General features: G+C 37.7%; 1 protein-coding gene across 2 annotated transcripts in view; it reads left to right on the top strand.

The window, feature by feature from the left end:
- Positions 1 to 17,797, top strand: part of ASB14 (ankyrin repeat and SOCS box containing 14) — a 41,131-nt gene that overhangs the window by 6,244 nt on the left and 17,090 nt on the right. For both annotated transcript variants that reach the window (XM_037798748.1, XM_037798739.1), the window contains 3 exons: positions 5,972 to 6,217; positions 8,714 to 8,885; positions 9,387 to 9,930. In XM_037798748.1, the coding sequence (XP_037654676.1) occupies positions 5,972 to 6,217; positions 8,714 to 8,885; positions 9,387 to 9,930 (962 nt within the window). The remainder of the gene's footprint in view (positions 1 to 5,971; positions 6,218 to 8,713; positions 8,886 to 9,386; positions 9,931 to 17,797) is intronic.

Raw genomic sequence — 17,797 nt, 5'->3', positions numbered from 1 at the left:
ATGTTTCTAGATTGAAAGGGCCCACTAAGTGCCCAGGTCAATAAATGACAAAAGACCCAACACCCTTGGCATTGTTATATTTCCAGTCTTAGAGCACTGAACACATTATAGATGGTTATGAGCAGAATTCCTACTGACAGCACCCTGGCACCTAGCAAGACTCCTCACACAGCACCAATAATTCAGGTGTTTTAAGATTTCAGAGGTCATCAAACAAACATGAATTAACAGCATAAATGCACAAAAGCCAATGATTAGAGAATTCTTGCAAATGTGACACTAAAAATAATTTCCCCCCAAATTAAGATATGCAGAAATAAATAATGCAAGGGTAGATATGAAAATGCTAACAAAGATCATTTTGAGATTAAGGCTCTTTTTTTCTGCATATATATTCTAAGTTCATTGAACACAGCCCCCTTTCATTTTATTATTATTTTTTACTCCAATTGTCCACAGAGGTAGTTAGCTCAATAACATGCCAATTCCCCCTCTTGTTGTCTCATCCTCCCCATTCTCTCGCTTCTGCTTTCTGGGATTAACTCTGCAGGTAGTTTTACCTGCATATATGTATTTATCCCAACCAGGCCTGGCCTTTGGGGAACTCGGACCAAGACAGGCTTCTTGATAACATCTGGAATATATCAGTCTCATGAGCAAGACATTGTAATCTAGTGTTCCCTTCAATTTTTATTAACCTTTTATTAAAAGTTATTAATTTTATTAGCCTTTCCTCCAAATTTTGGATTGCTTCCTATATGGCATATGAACCTCTCTAATGCAACTCCATGTATTTCAGGCACTTTACAGCAGCATCTCATTATCTAACTACCTTCATCACTGTATGATTTCAACAAAATGATCAGTCAAATTGTTGAAAGCCAAAGCCAGAATGTAGAACAATCCTCCCATGTACCATGACCTAGGGAGAGGTCTGTGTCTAGGTTTTCAAAATTCTGTACATGTTTTATTTGTAGAGACTATTATGACATATAATAGGGGAGTAAAAAAGACTTCTCTAGGATTTCAAACTTATTCAATGGAATTTTTATTTAATTTTAGTTAGACCAATATTTAGTATTTACATGATTATGAGTGTGTGTGTGATTCAGATCTGAATCACAGAGTAAGCTATGATTACTTAACCTGTTTTGTGTAACTTGTTTTCCTTGGATTTAATAATATTCTATTCTTATCCTCTTCTTGATTTCTTTTGTACTATACCTATCACTAATTCATCCTCAACCTCTTCAGCAGTTGTCTAGCTATCTTTCTAATATGTTCAGATTCATCAGATGCTCTATTTTTTTCCCCTGAAGAAGAATTACCAAGGACAGTAGTTCTCAAACTTGTGCATTCATCAGAATTACTTAGAGGGCTTGTTACAACACACTTTTCTGGGTTCCACTTGCAAAAGATTCAGGTGTTGTGAGGTGGGGTCTCAGACTCTGCTTTTTTTTTTTTTTTTTTAAAGGGGTCTTCAAAAATGAGACTAGCCCATAGATGATTCACTTTTGTATATGTATGTGCTAATTTTATTTTTAATTTTTAATTTTTTTTTTATTTCTACATTCCCCTTTTCCCCTTTCCCACCATTGGCTCCTGTTTGGTTTGCTAAAGCTGTCATTATGCAAAATACCAGAAATGGACTGGCTTTTATAAAAAGGATTTATTAGGTTACAGATTTACAGTTCTAAGGCCATAAAAGTATCCAAACTAAGGCATTAACAAGAGGAGCCCTTCACTAAAGAAAGGCCAATGGTGTCCAGAACACCTCTGTTATCTGAGAAGGCACGTGGCTGGCATCTGCTGGTCCTTTGTTCCTGGGCTGGTTTCAAAGTGGCTTTCTCCAAAATGTCTCTGGGCTTCTGTCTCTCTTAGCTTCTCTCTCTCAGCTCCTATGTATCCTTGCTTGTTCTCCAAGGCAATTCTCTTTAAGCATCTGGGGGTCCTCTCTTAACTTCTCTAGGACAAACTCTGGGCTTCATCTCTTAGCTTAGCTTCTCCAAACATCGTTCTATCTGCATCTCCAAGCATCTCTAAGTGTCTAGGTCTTTGTGGGCTCTCAGCTCTCTTAAGGACTCCAGTGATCTAATTAAGTCCCACCCAGAATGGGCAGGGTCACACCTCCATGGAAACAACCTAATCAAAAGATCCCACCCTACAATAAGTCTGCACCCACAAGTGGATTAAAAGACATGGCCTTTCCTGGGGTACATAACAGTTTAAAACTGACAAACTTCCTCTCCCAGTAACCTCCACCTTGCTTTTTATCTCTGAGAATTTGCTATTTCAACTCTTACAAGTGATAATCATACAATTTTTGTCCTTATGTGTCTTGCTTATTTCACTGAGCATAATGTTTTCAAGGTTCTTCCATGTTACAGCATTTCTCAATGTCATTCTTTCTTATGGCAGAATAATTTTCCATTGTATACATGTGCCATCTTTTGTTTATCCATTCATATATTGATGGATACCTGGGTTGTTACCAGCTTTGGGCTATTGTGAATAATGCTGCTGTAAACACTGATTTACAAGTATCCATTTGTGACTCAGTTTTCACTCTCTTTGGGTATACATCTAGAATTGGGATTGTCATGTCAAATGGTATTTCTATATTTAATTTTTTTGAGAAACTGCCATATTTCTTTCCACAGCAGCCACACCATTTTACATTCCTACCAACAATACACCAGAGTTCCAATTTCTTCAACACTTGTTATTTTCTATATTTTTAATAATAGCCATCCTTATAGGTGTGAAGTTGTATCTCACTGTGGTTTTAATTTGCATTTTTCCAACAGCTAATGATGTTGAGCATCTTTTCATGTATATCTTCTTTGGAGAAATGTCTATTCAAGTCCTTTGCCCACTTTTTAATTAGGTTATTTGGTTTTTTGTTGTTGTTGCTTTGTAAAAGTTCTTTATACATTCTGGCTATTAAACCCTTATTCTTATGTGGCTTGAAAATATTTTCTCCCATTCTGTAGGCTGTCATTTCACTTTTTTGATAATTGCTTTTGATGCACAAAAGTTTTTAAGTTTGATGAAATCATATTTATCTATTGTTTCTTTTGTTAATTATGCTTTTGGTGTCATATCTAAGAATTCATCACTGAATCCCAGGTCATGAATATTTGCCCCTGTTACCCAGTAACAGTTTATAGTTTTAGTTCTTATGTTTATGGCCTTGATCCATTTTAAGTTTCTTTTTTATACAGTGTGAGGTAGGGGTCTAACTTCATTCTTCTGCATGTGGATATCCAGTTTTCCCAACACCATTTGTTGAAGAGACTATTCTCTCCCCACTGCATATACTTAGCACCCCTGTCAAAAATCAGTTGGCCTAAATAGATGTTGGGTCTATTTCCTGTTTCATTGATCTATTTTTCTGTCTTTGTGCCAGTACCATATTCTTTTGGCTACTGTTGCTTTGTAGTACAATTAGAAATCAGAAAGTATGAGTCCTCTAACACTGTTCTTCTTTTTCAATATTGTTTTAGTTATTCAGGGCCCCTTGAAGTTCCATATAAATTGGAGGACTGGCTTTTCCACTTCTGCAAAAAAGGCTGCTGGAGCTTTAAAAGGAATTGCATTAAATTTGCATATTGCTTTGAATTTATTGACATATTAACAATGTTAACTCTTCCAATTCATGAACATGGGATGCCTTGCCATTTATTTAGGTCTTCTTTAATTTCCTTCAACAGTGTTTTGTAGTTTTCAGTATACAAGTCTTTTGTACCCTTAAATTTATTCCTAGATATCCTATTCTTTTAGATGCTTTTACAAATGGAATTATTTAATTTCCTCTTTGGATTGTTTAGTGCTAGTGTATATGACAACTCCCTTTTATAATAATAAAAAACTCATAAAGAAACCTTAAACAAAAGAACCACACAGTTATCAGGGACAAAGAGAAACTTCTACTAGGTTTCTGAGAGAAAGAAAAAAAAAATAATTCATCATATACAAAAGATGACAAATCAAAAAAGACTTCAGACTTCTCAGCAGTAACTAGACATTTAGAAAATATTGGTGAAGAATTGTCAACTATGGAGGTAGATTAAAGCTGTAGAAGACACAGATTTTCAGACATAGAAGATCTCAAAATATTGCCTTGCACATATCCTTTCTTAGGAAGCTAATGGAACATTTGCTTCTCTAAAACATGGGAGTAAATTAGAAAGAAGAAAACTTGGTATCTAGAAAACAGAAGATACAACACAAGTATGGAAGAGCATCCTAGGATAACATGTTATTAGGCCCTGATGTCAAGCTGTCCAGATTGCAAGAGTCCAGGGTGTCCCAGACAGAGGCTTCCTGATGGAATGCGGATGAATGTCTTAAAACGAGATTTAGACAACTGGCAGAGAGTCTGGGTTGAATTCATGATAAGTAAAACTGGAAACTAAGCAAATGAAAAAACAAGACAAGTTTTAATTCCAGGGAAAAGAAAAAGATGTGTAGGACAGGAAATATAATTTTAATTTATTACACAGTCCAGTTTGGAATAGCAAAACTAGTCAAAATAATGTAAATATTAAATATTTATCTAAGAAAAATTATGCTATAAAAATATTGGCAGTATGCTAGGATGAGAAATATGCCTGTGTGGAGGGGATGGGAGCAGAAAGAAGTTAAATCCTCATTTTCCTTGAGAAGTCATTAAGTAAAACCAAAACCCTGAACTCAACAAGTAGCAATACAAGCAAATTATTTAGAAATATAGGTGTTAATAGCAAAGAATTGGCTAAGAGATGCCTCTAAGGAAGGGGAAATGGTGATGGGGAAAGGGGTTGCATCCTGCTGTGGTAACTGACTCTTTTAGCTTCTACATATGTATAACTTTTACTAAAATAAAAACCTGAGCTTTAAAATGAAAAAGTATAGCAACAGAGCACTGCTGAAAACTGGAATTCTGGGTCCCTTCCTGTTTTGCCCCAAGACGGCCTCTCTAAGGTTTTGTATTTGTAGGTATCAAACTATCTCTGAGAAAGCAGCTTATAAACTATAAAGCAACATATAGCATAATGTAGTAAATCAAACACTAGATTAGGTTTAATCTCTATAGTTTTCTCATCTATAAGATAAGGGTGATAGTACTGTTTATCTTGTGTATGTAAAAGTCACATAGGTACAGAACACGATAGGCTGTGAAGCCTGTCATGACGATGGTAGACCCTCACATAGAGCTGATTTTCCTTTCTTGACTTCTGTCTATCTGGCAGGTCAAATGCTTCCATTTCTGTTGCACCTAAAAAGCATTTCCCAATTGAAAAACCTCAGAAAATGCTGGGCTAAACAAAGTTAAGCAAGTTAATAGCAAGATTTCTCAGTCTTGCATATACCGATGTGCCAAGTAAAACTTGAAGAGGGAGATAGAATATGTAGCATCCCCAAGCCTTTATTGTATTTTATTTTTTAAAACCACAGAATCATTTTCTTCACTGAGAACCTCAAGAGTCCCTCTGCAGAACACACTTTGGGAAACACAGGCCAAAGTTATCATTTTCCTGGGCTCAGCCACTCACCCAAACATCCTACATATTTAAATTACATCTTAGTCATTTATTTACTGAAGTAAATGTAGCTGTTTTTGTTGTTTTTCTTCTTTTAAAGCAGTTACAAGCATTCCCAGAACTCTACTTGGTGCTTAAGTTTCCATTTCTCTAGATGATAAAGATGATAAATGGGAATTTTATGTTTATGTGTTTCAACCACATAAGCAGCCAGTAGGCAGTAAATAATGGTTTGGTTTACAGAAAAGCAATTAGCTCATTGATGTAAAACACTCTAAATATTATTTGCTATATGCCTTATTTTACTCTCTGTTTCCCAATCACAAAATGCCTGTACGGGGGTGGGTGGGGGGGTGCCCTGTAGAAAGCGCTTACGAAGCCTGAGAGGATATTCTGGCCTTAACTTCCCGTTAAACATGATGCTCACCTCACTGCTGATTTCCCAGCTGTTCTACATGACTCCTACGACATGGCTGCCTTACTGATCAGCCACGGAGCGGATGTCAATCTGCGGTGTGCCAACGAGAGGACAGCTCTCCACAAAGCAGCCAAACTGGGCAGAAAGGACATGGTGAAGCTTTTGCTGGTTTCTGGGGCACACCCTGACCCACAGAGTTCCTATGGATTTACTCCGCTTGCTCTTGCTGCCCAAACTGGGCAGACTGAAATCATGGAGCTAATGCTGCAGAAAGGCAAGATCTCCCATGTGGTCAGCATACCACCAAGGGTAACATGATCCAGGAGCTCCCCTCTTAATGGAGAGCTTCAAAATAATGGAAGTTAGCATTTCATTTAAGCCTACTATCAATGTCTGATAAATTATGTGTAAATGTTGGGTACTGAAAAGCCTAAAACAGCCAGAGATTGAATTTCTTATTTGGTGTGAAATAATTTCCCTAAAATTACTAGGATACAGGTTATTCTTTTCCTTCATATTCCCTGACTATGCTAAGAGGATGATTATTTTTGAATTTTGTGTGTGTGGTTCTTCTTTTCTAGAATCATAAATCAGTGACCTTGCATATAACGTACATGTTGTCTCTGCTTGAATTAAGTCATGAGGCAGTCCAATCTGTTATCTGTGATTTCACCTGTTAGGAAGAATTCTTCCTGATTTCTTCTCTTTTGGTCCCATTTCTCCCCTCTGTAATAACCAAAACCCTGAGAAAAAAGGGAAAGGCAACATATAATTGAGTAGTTTCTAAGCACCAGACATTAAGCTACGTACGTTCCCTCATGTAGTCTTCTAAAAATCTTCTGAGGTAGATATTATCCTCATTTTGTGCATGAGGACAGTAAGGGTCAGACACGGTACCAGCTGCCTTCAAACAAGACATCCCCCTGCCCCCAATGCCGTAGCTGTGGCCATTTTAGCTCCTGGGTTAAAAGACAGAGACTCTTGGCTCAGAGAACTTTGCCATTTATTATCTCTGAGAAACTTCCCACTGATAATACTGTTGGAAATGATGTAATACCTAAAGGTTTTTTTTTCTTCAAAAAATCACACCTTCACTTTTAATAAAGTCTCAATATTAAAATACCTTTTTTATTCTCCTCCCTGTTGTGTTCAGGAGCCTTACTTCTTTCTCTAACAATACATGGACCTGGTCCCCAACCATTCTTGACCGTAGGACTCCTATATTTAAGAACTTGTGCTTTCTAAGGCTTATCTAAATCTTTCCTTTTATAGAGGGGACACTAGTTTCTATCAATGGCTATAAGACATTTTACGTAAAATGTTTTAAATGAATATATCAGAGATGTCCAAAGCCATTAGCTAAGATAACAAAAGTAATCACTGGGTCTTTCAGCTTTGAGGAAAGAGGAACCTTGTGTGTAGATCGATCAAAATATAGAGAAAGAGGAGAGGCAACAGATTTTAGTTTAAATCCTTTATCCTTCAAAGAAACCAGCATCAACTGACCTTAGTGAGTTAGCATTTTCCTTATCAAATAACCCTTTACAAAGTAATTTGCAAACAGTGACAGTGCTAGTAGATGGTAGAGTCAGGATCTGAACTCAGATCTGATTCCAAGTCATGTTATTTTACCACCCTGCATTGCTAGAGTGGCAACTTGGCATCATGAAAATTGGCACTGGGTTTAGCAGACCTGCCTGTGAATTCTGGCTACACTGCTCACTAGCTATGTATGTCTTTGAGGAATTCACTTACCCTCAGTGAGTCTCAGTTTCTTCATCTTTAAATTGAGGATATTTACTCCCCACTGATAATACTGTTGGAAATATTACAGTTGTTGTGAAGTTTAGAAATTATGTGCATAAAGGGTACATAGTGGGCACTCAATAAATGGAGGCTTATCAGATGAGACATTTATTAATGCATTCTAGGAATGAGATTCTTGGGCAGCCACAGTACCCCGAAGACTCTTAGGGAGTCAATACCTAAATTAAGGACTGCTAAGCCTTTTTTGAGCCATGAATGTGCCTAGAATGCCCTCCTCTCCTTTTGTCTATCAAAAGGCTACTCTACCAAGGCCATTTTACTTAGGCGTGCTCTACAACTGAGCCAGCCCGCTTTCTCTTTCCTTCACCTCCAAGCTCCCCTCACAACCCCAACCTTGAGAGCTTCTAGATGACATTTTGCTTACACCTGAAATCTCATTAGCCATACCACTCACAATACTTGGTAAACAGGGTACTGTGATTTATCCTTTTAATTATCAGTAGCTCCCAACTTCAATTAAAAACAATACTTATCTTTTACTATGAATGGTCTCCTAAGAATAAGTTAAAACAGCACAAATACCCTTTTCTACCAGAACGTCATCATTCAGCAGCAAGGAGATATTCAATAGGATTTTTAGTACTATCCTATATGTAAGTGTGCCATGAGTTAAGTGGCTTTTGTGGGCTGCTCTGGATATAAAAATCACCATTTATAAAATTATTTCTACCGGAATTTTCAAGTTCCAAACAAATGACTTATAAAATCATTTTGAAAGCCAACCTACTTATCATTGGGAGAGTGCTTGTGCCATTGTTTTTCTCCCCAAATAGATTATATATTGTTTTTGAGCAGGAGATACAAGTTCCATTTCTTTGAATTTAAGTGCTTTGCTAGAGGAGGTGCTCAATAATTGCCTCTTGGTGGTGGTATAATTTTAAGATTGCTTTAGCAATACAGTAGAAAAGAATTTTTGCCTTAACAAGACTCTTTCTCCTTTTAGGAGCCAATGCTCTAGGTCAGGCCTCTGATTCTTCTTCCATCTTACTTGAAGCTGCTAGTGGAGGAAATCCAGACTCGGTGACTCTCTTGCTAGAGTATGGTGCTGATGCCAACATCCCTAAGAGTTCAGGCTACCTGCCCATTCATGTGGCAGCTGACAGAGGCCACTTGCTGTAAGTTCAATTACATTATTGTAAATAATAGAAATAGTAATAGCTACCACTTGTTGAGTAGGTTCCAGGAACTTCATAGTCTTCACTTTACATAGCCCTTTTAAAGAGAGGAAACCTCTTGTCTATCTAGACATTGGTAAAGCCAGGAATCTCTGTAGCTATTGAAGAGACAAAGCTATTTTATCTCAGCTCCTTTGGCAAACTAGGAAGCCAGAGGTTTCAACTAACTGGGCTAATTCTGAGTTTTATAAGCCAAATAGTAAATCCATTTACTTTGCTTGGTATCTGTTTTTGGACTTAGGAGTTAGGCTTTTTTTTTGTTGGGGGTTCTAAATACCACCTGATACTAATAACATTCAGTGCTAGTCTAAAACAATCAAAAACAGGTTAATGCTACCTCTTAACAAAAACTATTTTGAAAAATAATAAAAGAAAAAAACAATAAAAGGGAAAACAAACAAAAAAAACTATTTTGAAATGAACTTTGAAATTCTTCCTCAGAGCTCTGAAGATTTTGGTTCCGGCTACGGATTTGGCTGCCGTTAAGCAGAGTGGGATCAGCCCAGTTCACTGCGCAGCAGCAGGATCACACCCTGAGTGCCTGGAACTTCTCATCCAGGCTGGATATGATGTGAATTTCATGCTAGATCAGAGAATTCGCAAACACTATGATGACCGAAGGAAGTCAGCTTTGTATTTTGCTGTATCAAATGGTGACCTCTGTTCGGTTAAGCTGCTTCTGAGTGCTGGAGCTCTGCCTAATCAAGACCCAGTTAACTGCCTCCAGATAGCCCTAAGGATAGGCAACTATGAGCTTATAAGTCTGCTGCTTCAGCATGGTGCCAACGTCAATTACTTCTGTAGAGTTAACCCTTTACACTTCCCATCAGCACTGCAGTACACGCTGAAAGATGAAGTCATGCTCAGGATGCTACTGAATTATGGGTATGACACAGAGCGATGTTTTGATTGTCCTCATGGGGACAAAGTTCATCCTTTCTACACTTTTGAAGGCTGGACATCCACTGTTATCAAAGACACTATGGTAAGTCCCAGTATTGACTGTGTTATCTTGTATAGTCAATATCAGTGGCCCTAGAACCTGTGAGACTCCATCCATGCTCTCCAGAAGTTCATGGTTGAAAAGATTCTAATGTGATAAAATATAATGTAAGAAAATAATTCTAATATAATAAAATAAATACAATAGGAAGTTGTAAAAGGTATAGAAACAGTTCAGAGGCAAAAGCGATTTCACTCTACTCAGAGATGTCAGAGTTTCACAAATGAAACTATATCTGAGCATGGTTTTGAAGAACAAATGCTAACTTATGTATCAGTTATGCTTTTTCCTTGAATAAGTGAATTATCTAACTAAAATGTTTCTGGGTTCCCAATACCTGTACCTTGTACATTTTGATTATCTCTTTTAGCTCTACCATTTGATTAAATAGTTTCCTTTGGTTACTTTTTTTTTTTTTTTTTTTTTTTTGCTGTAAAGGAAATCACGATAGATACAGTTGACCACTACTCCTCAAAACCTTTTTTCTCTCTTGGCTTTCTTTCATCACACTACAGTCTCCTAGTTTTCCCCTACCTAATAGGTCACTTCTGTTTTCCCCAACTTCGAAAGTTTCTCTGCTGGCTTTTTTTTCCTTAAATTTTATTGAGAACATTCACACACCATACAATTATCCAAAGATCCAAAGTGTACAATCAGTTGCCCATGGTACCATCATACAGCTGTGCATCCATCACCACAATTAAATTTTTTTTAAATTTTTGGAACATTTACATCACTCCAGAAAAGAAATAAAAGACACAAAAAAAGGAAACTTAAATCCTCCCATACCCCTAAACACCCCCCCCATTATTGTTTCCTAGTATTGGTATAGTACATTTGTTGCTGTTGATGAAAGAATGTTAAAATACTACTAACTATAGTATATAGTTTGCAATAGGTATATATTTTTTCCTATATGCCCCTCTATTATTAACTCCTAGTTATAGTGTCATACATTTGTTCTAATTCATGAGAGAGATTTCTAATATTTGTGTAGTTAATCACAGACATTGTCCACCACAAGATCCACTGTTTTATACATTCCCATCTTTTTAACCTCCAACTTTCCTTCTGGTGACAAACGTGATTCTGAGCTTCCTCTTTCTACCACATCACACACCATTCAGCACTGTTAGTTATTCTCACAACGTGCTACCATCACCTCTGTCCATTTCCAAACATTTAAGTTCACCCTAGTTGAACATTCTGCTCATAATAAGCAACCACTCCCCATTCTTTAGCCTGTTCCATATCCTGATAACTTAACGTTTCATGTCTATGAGTTTACATATTGTAATTAGTTCATATCAGTGAGACCCTGCAATATTTATCCTTATGTGTCTGTCTTATTTCACTCAATATAGTGCCCTCAAGTCTTCTTCATTAACCCATTTTTTTTAAGACGGTTTTGTTCACACACCATACATTGCATCCTAAGTAAACAATTGATGGTTCCCTGCGTAGTCATGTATTTATGTATTCACTACCATCGCCACTGTCTATTTAAGGACATCTCCATTTCTTCCACAAAGGAGGAGGAAGAGTCAAAGAAGGTAGAGAGACGAGAAAAAGGAGAAAAAAAGAGAGAAACAAAATAAAACATGACAGCTAGGAAGCAACAAAAGGAAAGATAGCATTAAAGTAGAATAAAGAGTCAGACAACATCACCAAAGCCAAGAGTCCCATACCCATCCCCTATGTCCCCCCTCCCCCCATATGCATTTAGCTTTGGTATATTGCCTATGTTATATTAAAGGAAGCATGATATGCTGTTTCTGTTAACTATAGTCTCTAGTTTGCATTGATTATATTTTCCCCCAATCCCATCTCATTTTTAAGACCTTGCAGTGTTGACATTCATTTGTTCTCCCTCATGTAAAAACATATTTGTACCTTTTATCACAATCATTGAGCAACCTAGGTTTCACTGAGTTATACAGTCCCAGTCGTTATCTTTCCTTTTCCTTCTCGTGTCCCACATGCTCCTAACCTTCCTCTTTCAACCATACTCACAGTCATCTTTGTTCAGTGTACTTACAATGCTGTGCTACTGTCTCCCAAAATTGTGATCCAAACCTCTCACTCCTGTCTTGTCCTTTCTGTCTGTAGTGTTCCCTTTAGTGTTTCCTTTAGAGCAGGTATCTTGTTCACAAACTCTGTCATTGTTTGTCAGAGAATATTTTGAGCTCTCCCTCATATTTGAAGGACCTTTGTGCTGGATATAGGATTCTTGGTTGGTGGTTTTTCTCTTTCAGTATCTTAAATATATCGCCCCACTTCCTTCTTGCCTCCATGGTTTCTATTGAGAAATCCACATCTAGTCGCTAAGTTTCCTTTGTATGTGATGGATCGCTTTTCTCTTGCTGCTTTCAGGATTCTCTATGTATCTTTGACATTTGATAATCTGATTAGTAAATGTCTTGGCATAGGCTTATTCAGATCTATTGTTTGGGATACGCTTAATTTTATGTCTTTCATAAGAGATGGAAAGTTTTCTTTGATTATTTCCTCTATTATTGCTTCTGCCCCTTTTCCCTCCTCTTCTCTTTCTGGGACACCAATGATATGTACATTCCTGCATTTCGTTTTGTCCTTAAGTTCCCAGAGATGTTGTTCATATTTTTCCATTCTTTTCTCTATCTGTTCTTTCATGTGTAGACTTTCAGGTGCCTTGTTCTCCAGTTTCCTGAGTGTTTTCTTCTGCCTCTGGAGATCTGATGTATGTTTCCATTGTCTTTCATCTCTTATGTTGTGCCTTTCATTTCCATAGATTCTGTCAGTTGCTTTTTGAACTTTTGATTTCTACCTTATGTATGCCCAGTGTTTTCATTATATGCTTCATCTCGTTTGCCATATCTTCTGTAAACTTTTTGAATTGATTTAGTATTAGTTGTTTAAATTCCTGTATCTCAGTTAAAGTGTAAGTTTGTTCCTTTGACTGGGCTACAACTTCGTTTTCCTTAGTGTAGGTTGTAGTCTTCTGTTGTCTAGGCATCTGGTTTCCTTGGTTACCCCAATCAGGTTTTCCCAGACCAGAACAGGCTCAGGTCTAGAATGAGGCAATAATATCGTGTCTCCCTGAGGGTGTCTCAGATTGATACACCTGTGAGGCCTCAAATCACTTTGCTTTTCTGCCCAGCAGGTGGTACCTGTCAGCCTGTCACTTGAGACTGGTGTAAGGAGGTGTGGCGCATGGCAGTTTTCCCCCAGGCTCTGGGGTCTGGTTCTGAATGAAAGGCGGGTAATAGAGCTTGGCACTGCCTCCTTCCTCTTAGGGAAAATATACTCCCTAGGGAGAGGGCATTAACATTTGAATAGTCTCTGACTCTGCTATCTCTGCCCTTGTCTGGGTCTGAGCTCTGGGAATTGAAAATGGCTGAGGCTTTCTCCAGTGAGCCGAAAAAGGGACAAAAAGTCCCCCTTCAGGGTCAGTCTGCAGACCCCCTCACTTTCACCCATCGGCCAATGACAGCACCCAGTCCTCTGGGCTTCCCCTCCCTCCTGAGAGGTCCTCCAGCTCTCCAAGGTCAGTCATCACCAAAAGCCTCCGTCTGCTTGTTGGGGATTCGTAGCTTGTAGTGAGCAGTCTATACTTGTTAATTAAAACCCCAGTTGGAGCTCAGCTGAGCTATATTTGCTTGCTCAGAGAGCGCTGCTCTCTAGCACTGCAAGGCTTTGCAGTTCGGGCCATGGGGAGAGGGGGCTCCCGGCCTGGACCTGCAGTTTTTACTTACAGGTTTTATGCTATGACCTCAGGCATTCCTCCCAATTCCGGTTCGTGTGTGATGAGTGGATGGTCACGTTTGTCCCCCCATAGTTGTTCCAGATTATTTACTTGTTGTTCCTGGTTTTTATTAGCTGTTCCAGGGGAATGACTAGCTTCCACTCCTCTCTGTGCCGCCATCTTCTTCTGCTTCCCTGTCTGCTGGCTTTTTAAATGGCTTCTGGGTCTCATTCAGGTTTCATTTCAATATCACCTCCTCAAAGAGGCCCTATCCATTTTATCTAAAGTATACCCTTCCCCCAATCAGTTTCTTATCATGCTATTCATTTCTTTTATATCACTATGTGAAATTATCTCATGTGTTTTTCCACAAGTATAATGTAAACTTTTGTTCATCACTTTCTTCAGCTTACAGATCTGTGCTTAGCACAGAGTACAGCTCTGTAAATACCTAAATTCATGAATATTATCAAAATCTGAAAATAGAAATGAAATGGTGAATTGGAAAAAGCTCTTTGAATCAATTCTGAAAAGTAAAAGGCAAATATTACTGCCATTTTAATGTATCATTTATCATTTTTAGGTAATTTTTAATATAGGATTTACTTTCTACATCACTAACTTGGCATTTAGGTATATATCATCATGTAATATTTCCTGACTTTTCATATGGAATTACTTCACTTCTCATATGGGTATATTGTCTGAGAGAATGTAAATTATCTTAAGCACAAACTGTATCATATCCTTTATTATTAAGATAGGATTCAGTTTAGTTGTTAAAGATAGAAAACCAAAATGAGTGCTTCAACAAGATGGTTCATTCCCCTCTCACGCAAAGACCAAAAGTTAAGTAGCCCTCTCATTGGACAGAGTCACAATTCACAGCAGGAACTCACATCTACATTCTAGCCAGTATTTGAGTTGCTCGTGCTCTCACAGCTCAATGATCAGAACTGAGTTGGGAGGCTACACCTAGCTGCAAGAGAATCTGGACATGTAATCTTTATTCCAGACATCCATGAGGCCGACCAAGGGGGATAACAGTTATTATGTAACAGTCTCTGTCAAACCCTCATTATATCTTTTTTTAAGCAGTTTTATTCATATATCATACCGTCCACTGTGTACAATCAATGGCTCACAGTATAATCAGAGCTGTGCTTTCATCACCACAATCAATTTCAGAACATATTTACTGCTCCAACAAGAAAAACCCCATACCCCTTATTGACACTTAGCATTGGTCCGGTACCTTTGTTACAATTGAAGGAAGAATATTATAGTATTACTGTTAACTATAACCCATAGTTTATGTCAGGTATATTTTTTCCCATAAACCACCCTATTATTAACACCTTGTAGTTGTGACATACATTTGTTCTAGTTCATGGAAGAACATTCTTATATTCGTACTATTAACCACCTTTCATCCACAGTAGGATTCACTGTTATTCAGTCCCATGTCTCATACTCTAGCTTTCCTTCTAGTGAGATACGTGACCCTAAACTTCTGCTTTCAACCACAATCCCACACACAAGTCAGCGTTGTTAATTACACTCACAAAATGTGCTACCATCACCTTTATCTATTTCCAAACATTTACAATCAACCTTATTAAAAATTCTGTACATATTAATCATCAGCTCTTCATTCTTTACTCTCATTCTATCTTCTAGTAACCTATATTCTGCATATGAAATACATGAGTTTGTTCAGTATAATTTAGTTCATATTAGTGAGATCATACAATATTTGTCCTTCTGTGTCTGGCTTTTTTCACTCAACAAAATGTCCTCAAGGTTCATTCATGTTGTCACATGCCTCAGGACTTAATTCCATCTTACTGCTGAATAATATTTCATTGTATGTATAGACCACATTTTGTTTATCCATTCATCAGTTGATGGACACTTGGGTTGTTTCCATGTTTTGGCAATTGTGAATAATGCTGCTAGGACATCGGTGTGCAAAGGTCTATTCACATCCTTTCTTTCAGTTCTTCTGAGTATATACCTAGTAATGGGATTACTATATTATACGGCAATTCCATACTTAGCTTCCTGAGGAACTGCCAAACTGTTTCCCACAAACTCATTCCCACCAGGAGTGAATGAGTGTTCCTATTTCTCCATATCCTCTCCAACAGTTGTGGTTTTCTGTTTGTTTAATAGTGGCCCTTCTAATAAGTGTGAAATGACATCTCATTGTGGTTTTGATTTGCATTTCTCTAGTAGCTAGTGATGTTGAGCATCTTTTCATGTGCTTATTAGCCATTTGTATTTCCTTTTTGGAAGAAAAAGACTATTCTAGTCTTTGCCCATTTTTTAATAGGGTTGTTTGTCTTTTTATTGTTGAGTTTGTAGGACTTCTTTATATATTCTGGATATTAAACCGTTATTGGAAATGTGGTTTCCAAATATTTTCTCCCAATGAATAGGCTGCCTTCCTTTTTTATTAAGACCTTTGAAGCACAAAGTCTTCCATTTTGAGGTCTCATTTATCTATTTTTTTTCTTTGTTGCTTGTGCTTTGGGTATAAGGTGTATCATCACCTACCACAAAATCTTGAAGATGCCTCCCTACATTTTCTTCCAGGAGTTTTATGTTCCTGGCTCTTATATTTAGACCTTAGATCCATTCTGAGTTCATTTTTCTGCAAGGTGTGAGATGGAGACCTCTTTCATTCTTTTGCCTTTGGATATCCAGTTCTCCCAGCACCATTTATTGAAGAGACTGTTCTGTCCCAGTTGAGTGGACTTGACACACTTATCAAAACTCAATTGACCATAAATATTTGGATCTATTTCTGAACTCTTAATTCTATTCCATTGATCAATATGTCTGTCTTTATGCCAGTACCTTGCTGTTTTGACCACTGTAGCTTTCTAACATGCTTTAAAGTCTGAAAGTGTGAGTCTTCCAACTTTGTTTTTCTTTTCAAGATATTTTTGGCTATTTGGGGCCCTTTACCATTCCAAATAAATTTGATGATTGGGTTTTCCATTTCTTCAAAGTAGGCCATTGGAATATTTATTGGGATTGCGTTGAATCTGTAAATCAACTTAGGTAGCATTGACATCTTATTTAGTCTCCCAATCCATGAACACAGAATGTCCTTCCCTTTATTTGGGTCTTCTTTGATAGCTTTTAGCAACGTTTTGTAGTTTTCTGTGTAGAGGTCCTTTACATCCTTGGTTAAATTTATTCCTGGATATTTGACCCTTTTAGTGTTACTGTAAATAGAATATTTTTCTTGATTTCCTCCTCAGATTGTTCCTTACTAGTGTAAAGAAACACTATTGATTTTTGTGTGTTGATCTTGTATCCTGTCACTTTGCTGAACATATTAACTCTAGGAGTTTTGTTGTAGATTTTTTTGGGACAACCTATACATGGGATCATGTCATCTGAAAATAGAGAAAGTTTTACTTTTTCCTTTCAAATTTGGATGCCTTTTATCTCTTTTTCTTCCCTAACTGCTCTGGCTAGAACTTCCAGTATAATTTTGAATAACAGTGGTGACAGTGGGCATCTTTGTCTTTTTCCTGATCTTAGAGGGAAAACTTGGAGTCTTTCACCATTTCACTCACAACATTTAATATAATGCTAGCTGTGGATTTTTCATTATGCCTATTCTAGTTTGCTTATGCTGCCGGGATGCAAAATACCAGAAATGGGTTGGCTTTTATAAAAGGGGGTTTATTTGGTTACACAATTTCAGTCTTAAGGCCATAAGGTGTCCAAGGTAACACATCAGCAATCGGGTACCTTCACTGGAGGATGGCCAATGGTGTCCGGAAAACCTCTGTTAGCTGGAAAGGCACATGGCTGGCATATGCTCCAGAGTTCTGGTTTCAAAATGGCTTTCTCCCATGACATTCCTCTCTAGGCTGCAGTTCCTCAAAAATGTCACTCTTAGTTGCTCTTGGGGTGTTTGTCCTCTCTTAGCTTCTCCAGAGCAGAAGTCTGCTTTCAAAGGCCATCTCCAAAACGTTTCTGTAAACTGCAGCTTCTCTCTCAGCTCCTGTGCGTTCTTCAAAGTGTCCCTCTTGGCTGTAGCAAACTCGCTCCTTCTGTCTGAGCTTATATAGTGCTCTAGTAAACTAATCAAGGTCCGTGCTG

Source organism: Choloepus didactylus, chromosome 1, assembly GCF_015220235.1.
Source record: "Choloepus didactylus isolate mChoDid1 chromosome 1, mChoDid1.pri, whole genome shotgun sequence".
Taxonomy (NCBI): Eukaryota; Metazoa; Chordata; class Mammalia; order Pilosa; family Megalonychidae; genus Choloepus; species Choloepus didactylus.
Note: the sequence above shows the minus strand (reverse complement) of the source record. Positions and strands in the feature narration are given on the sequence as shown.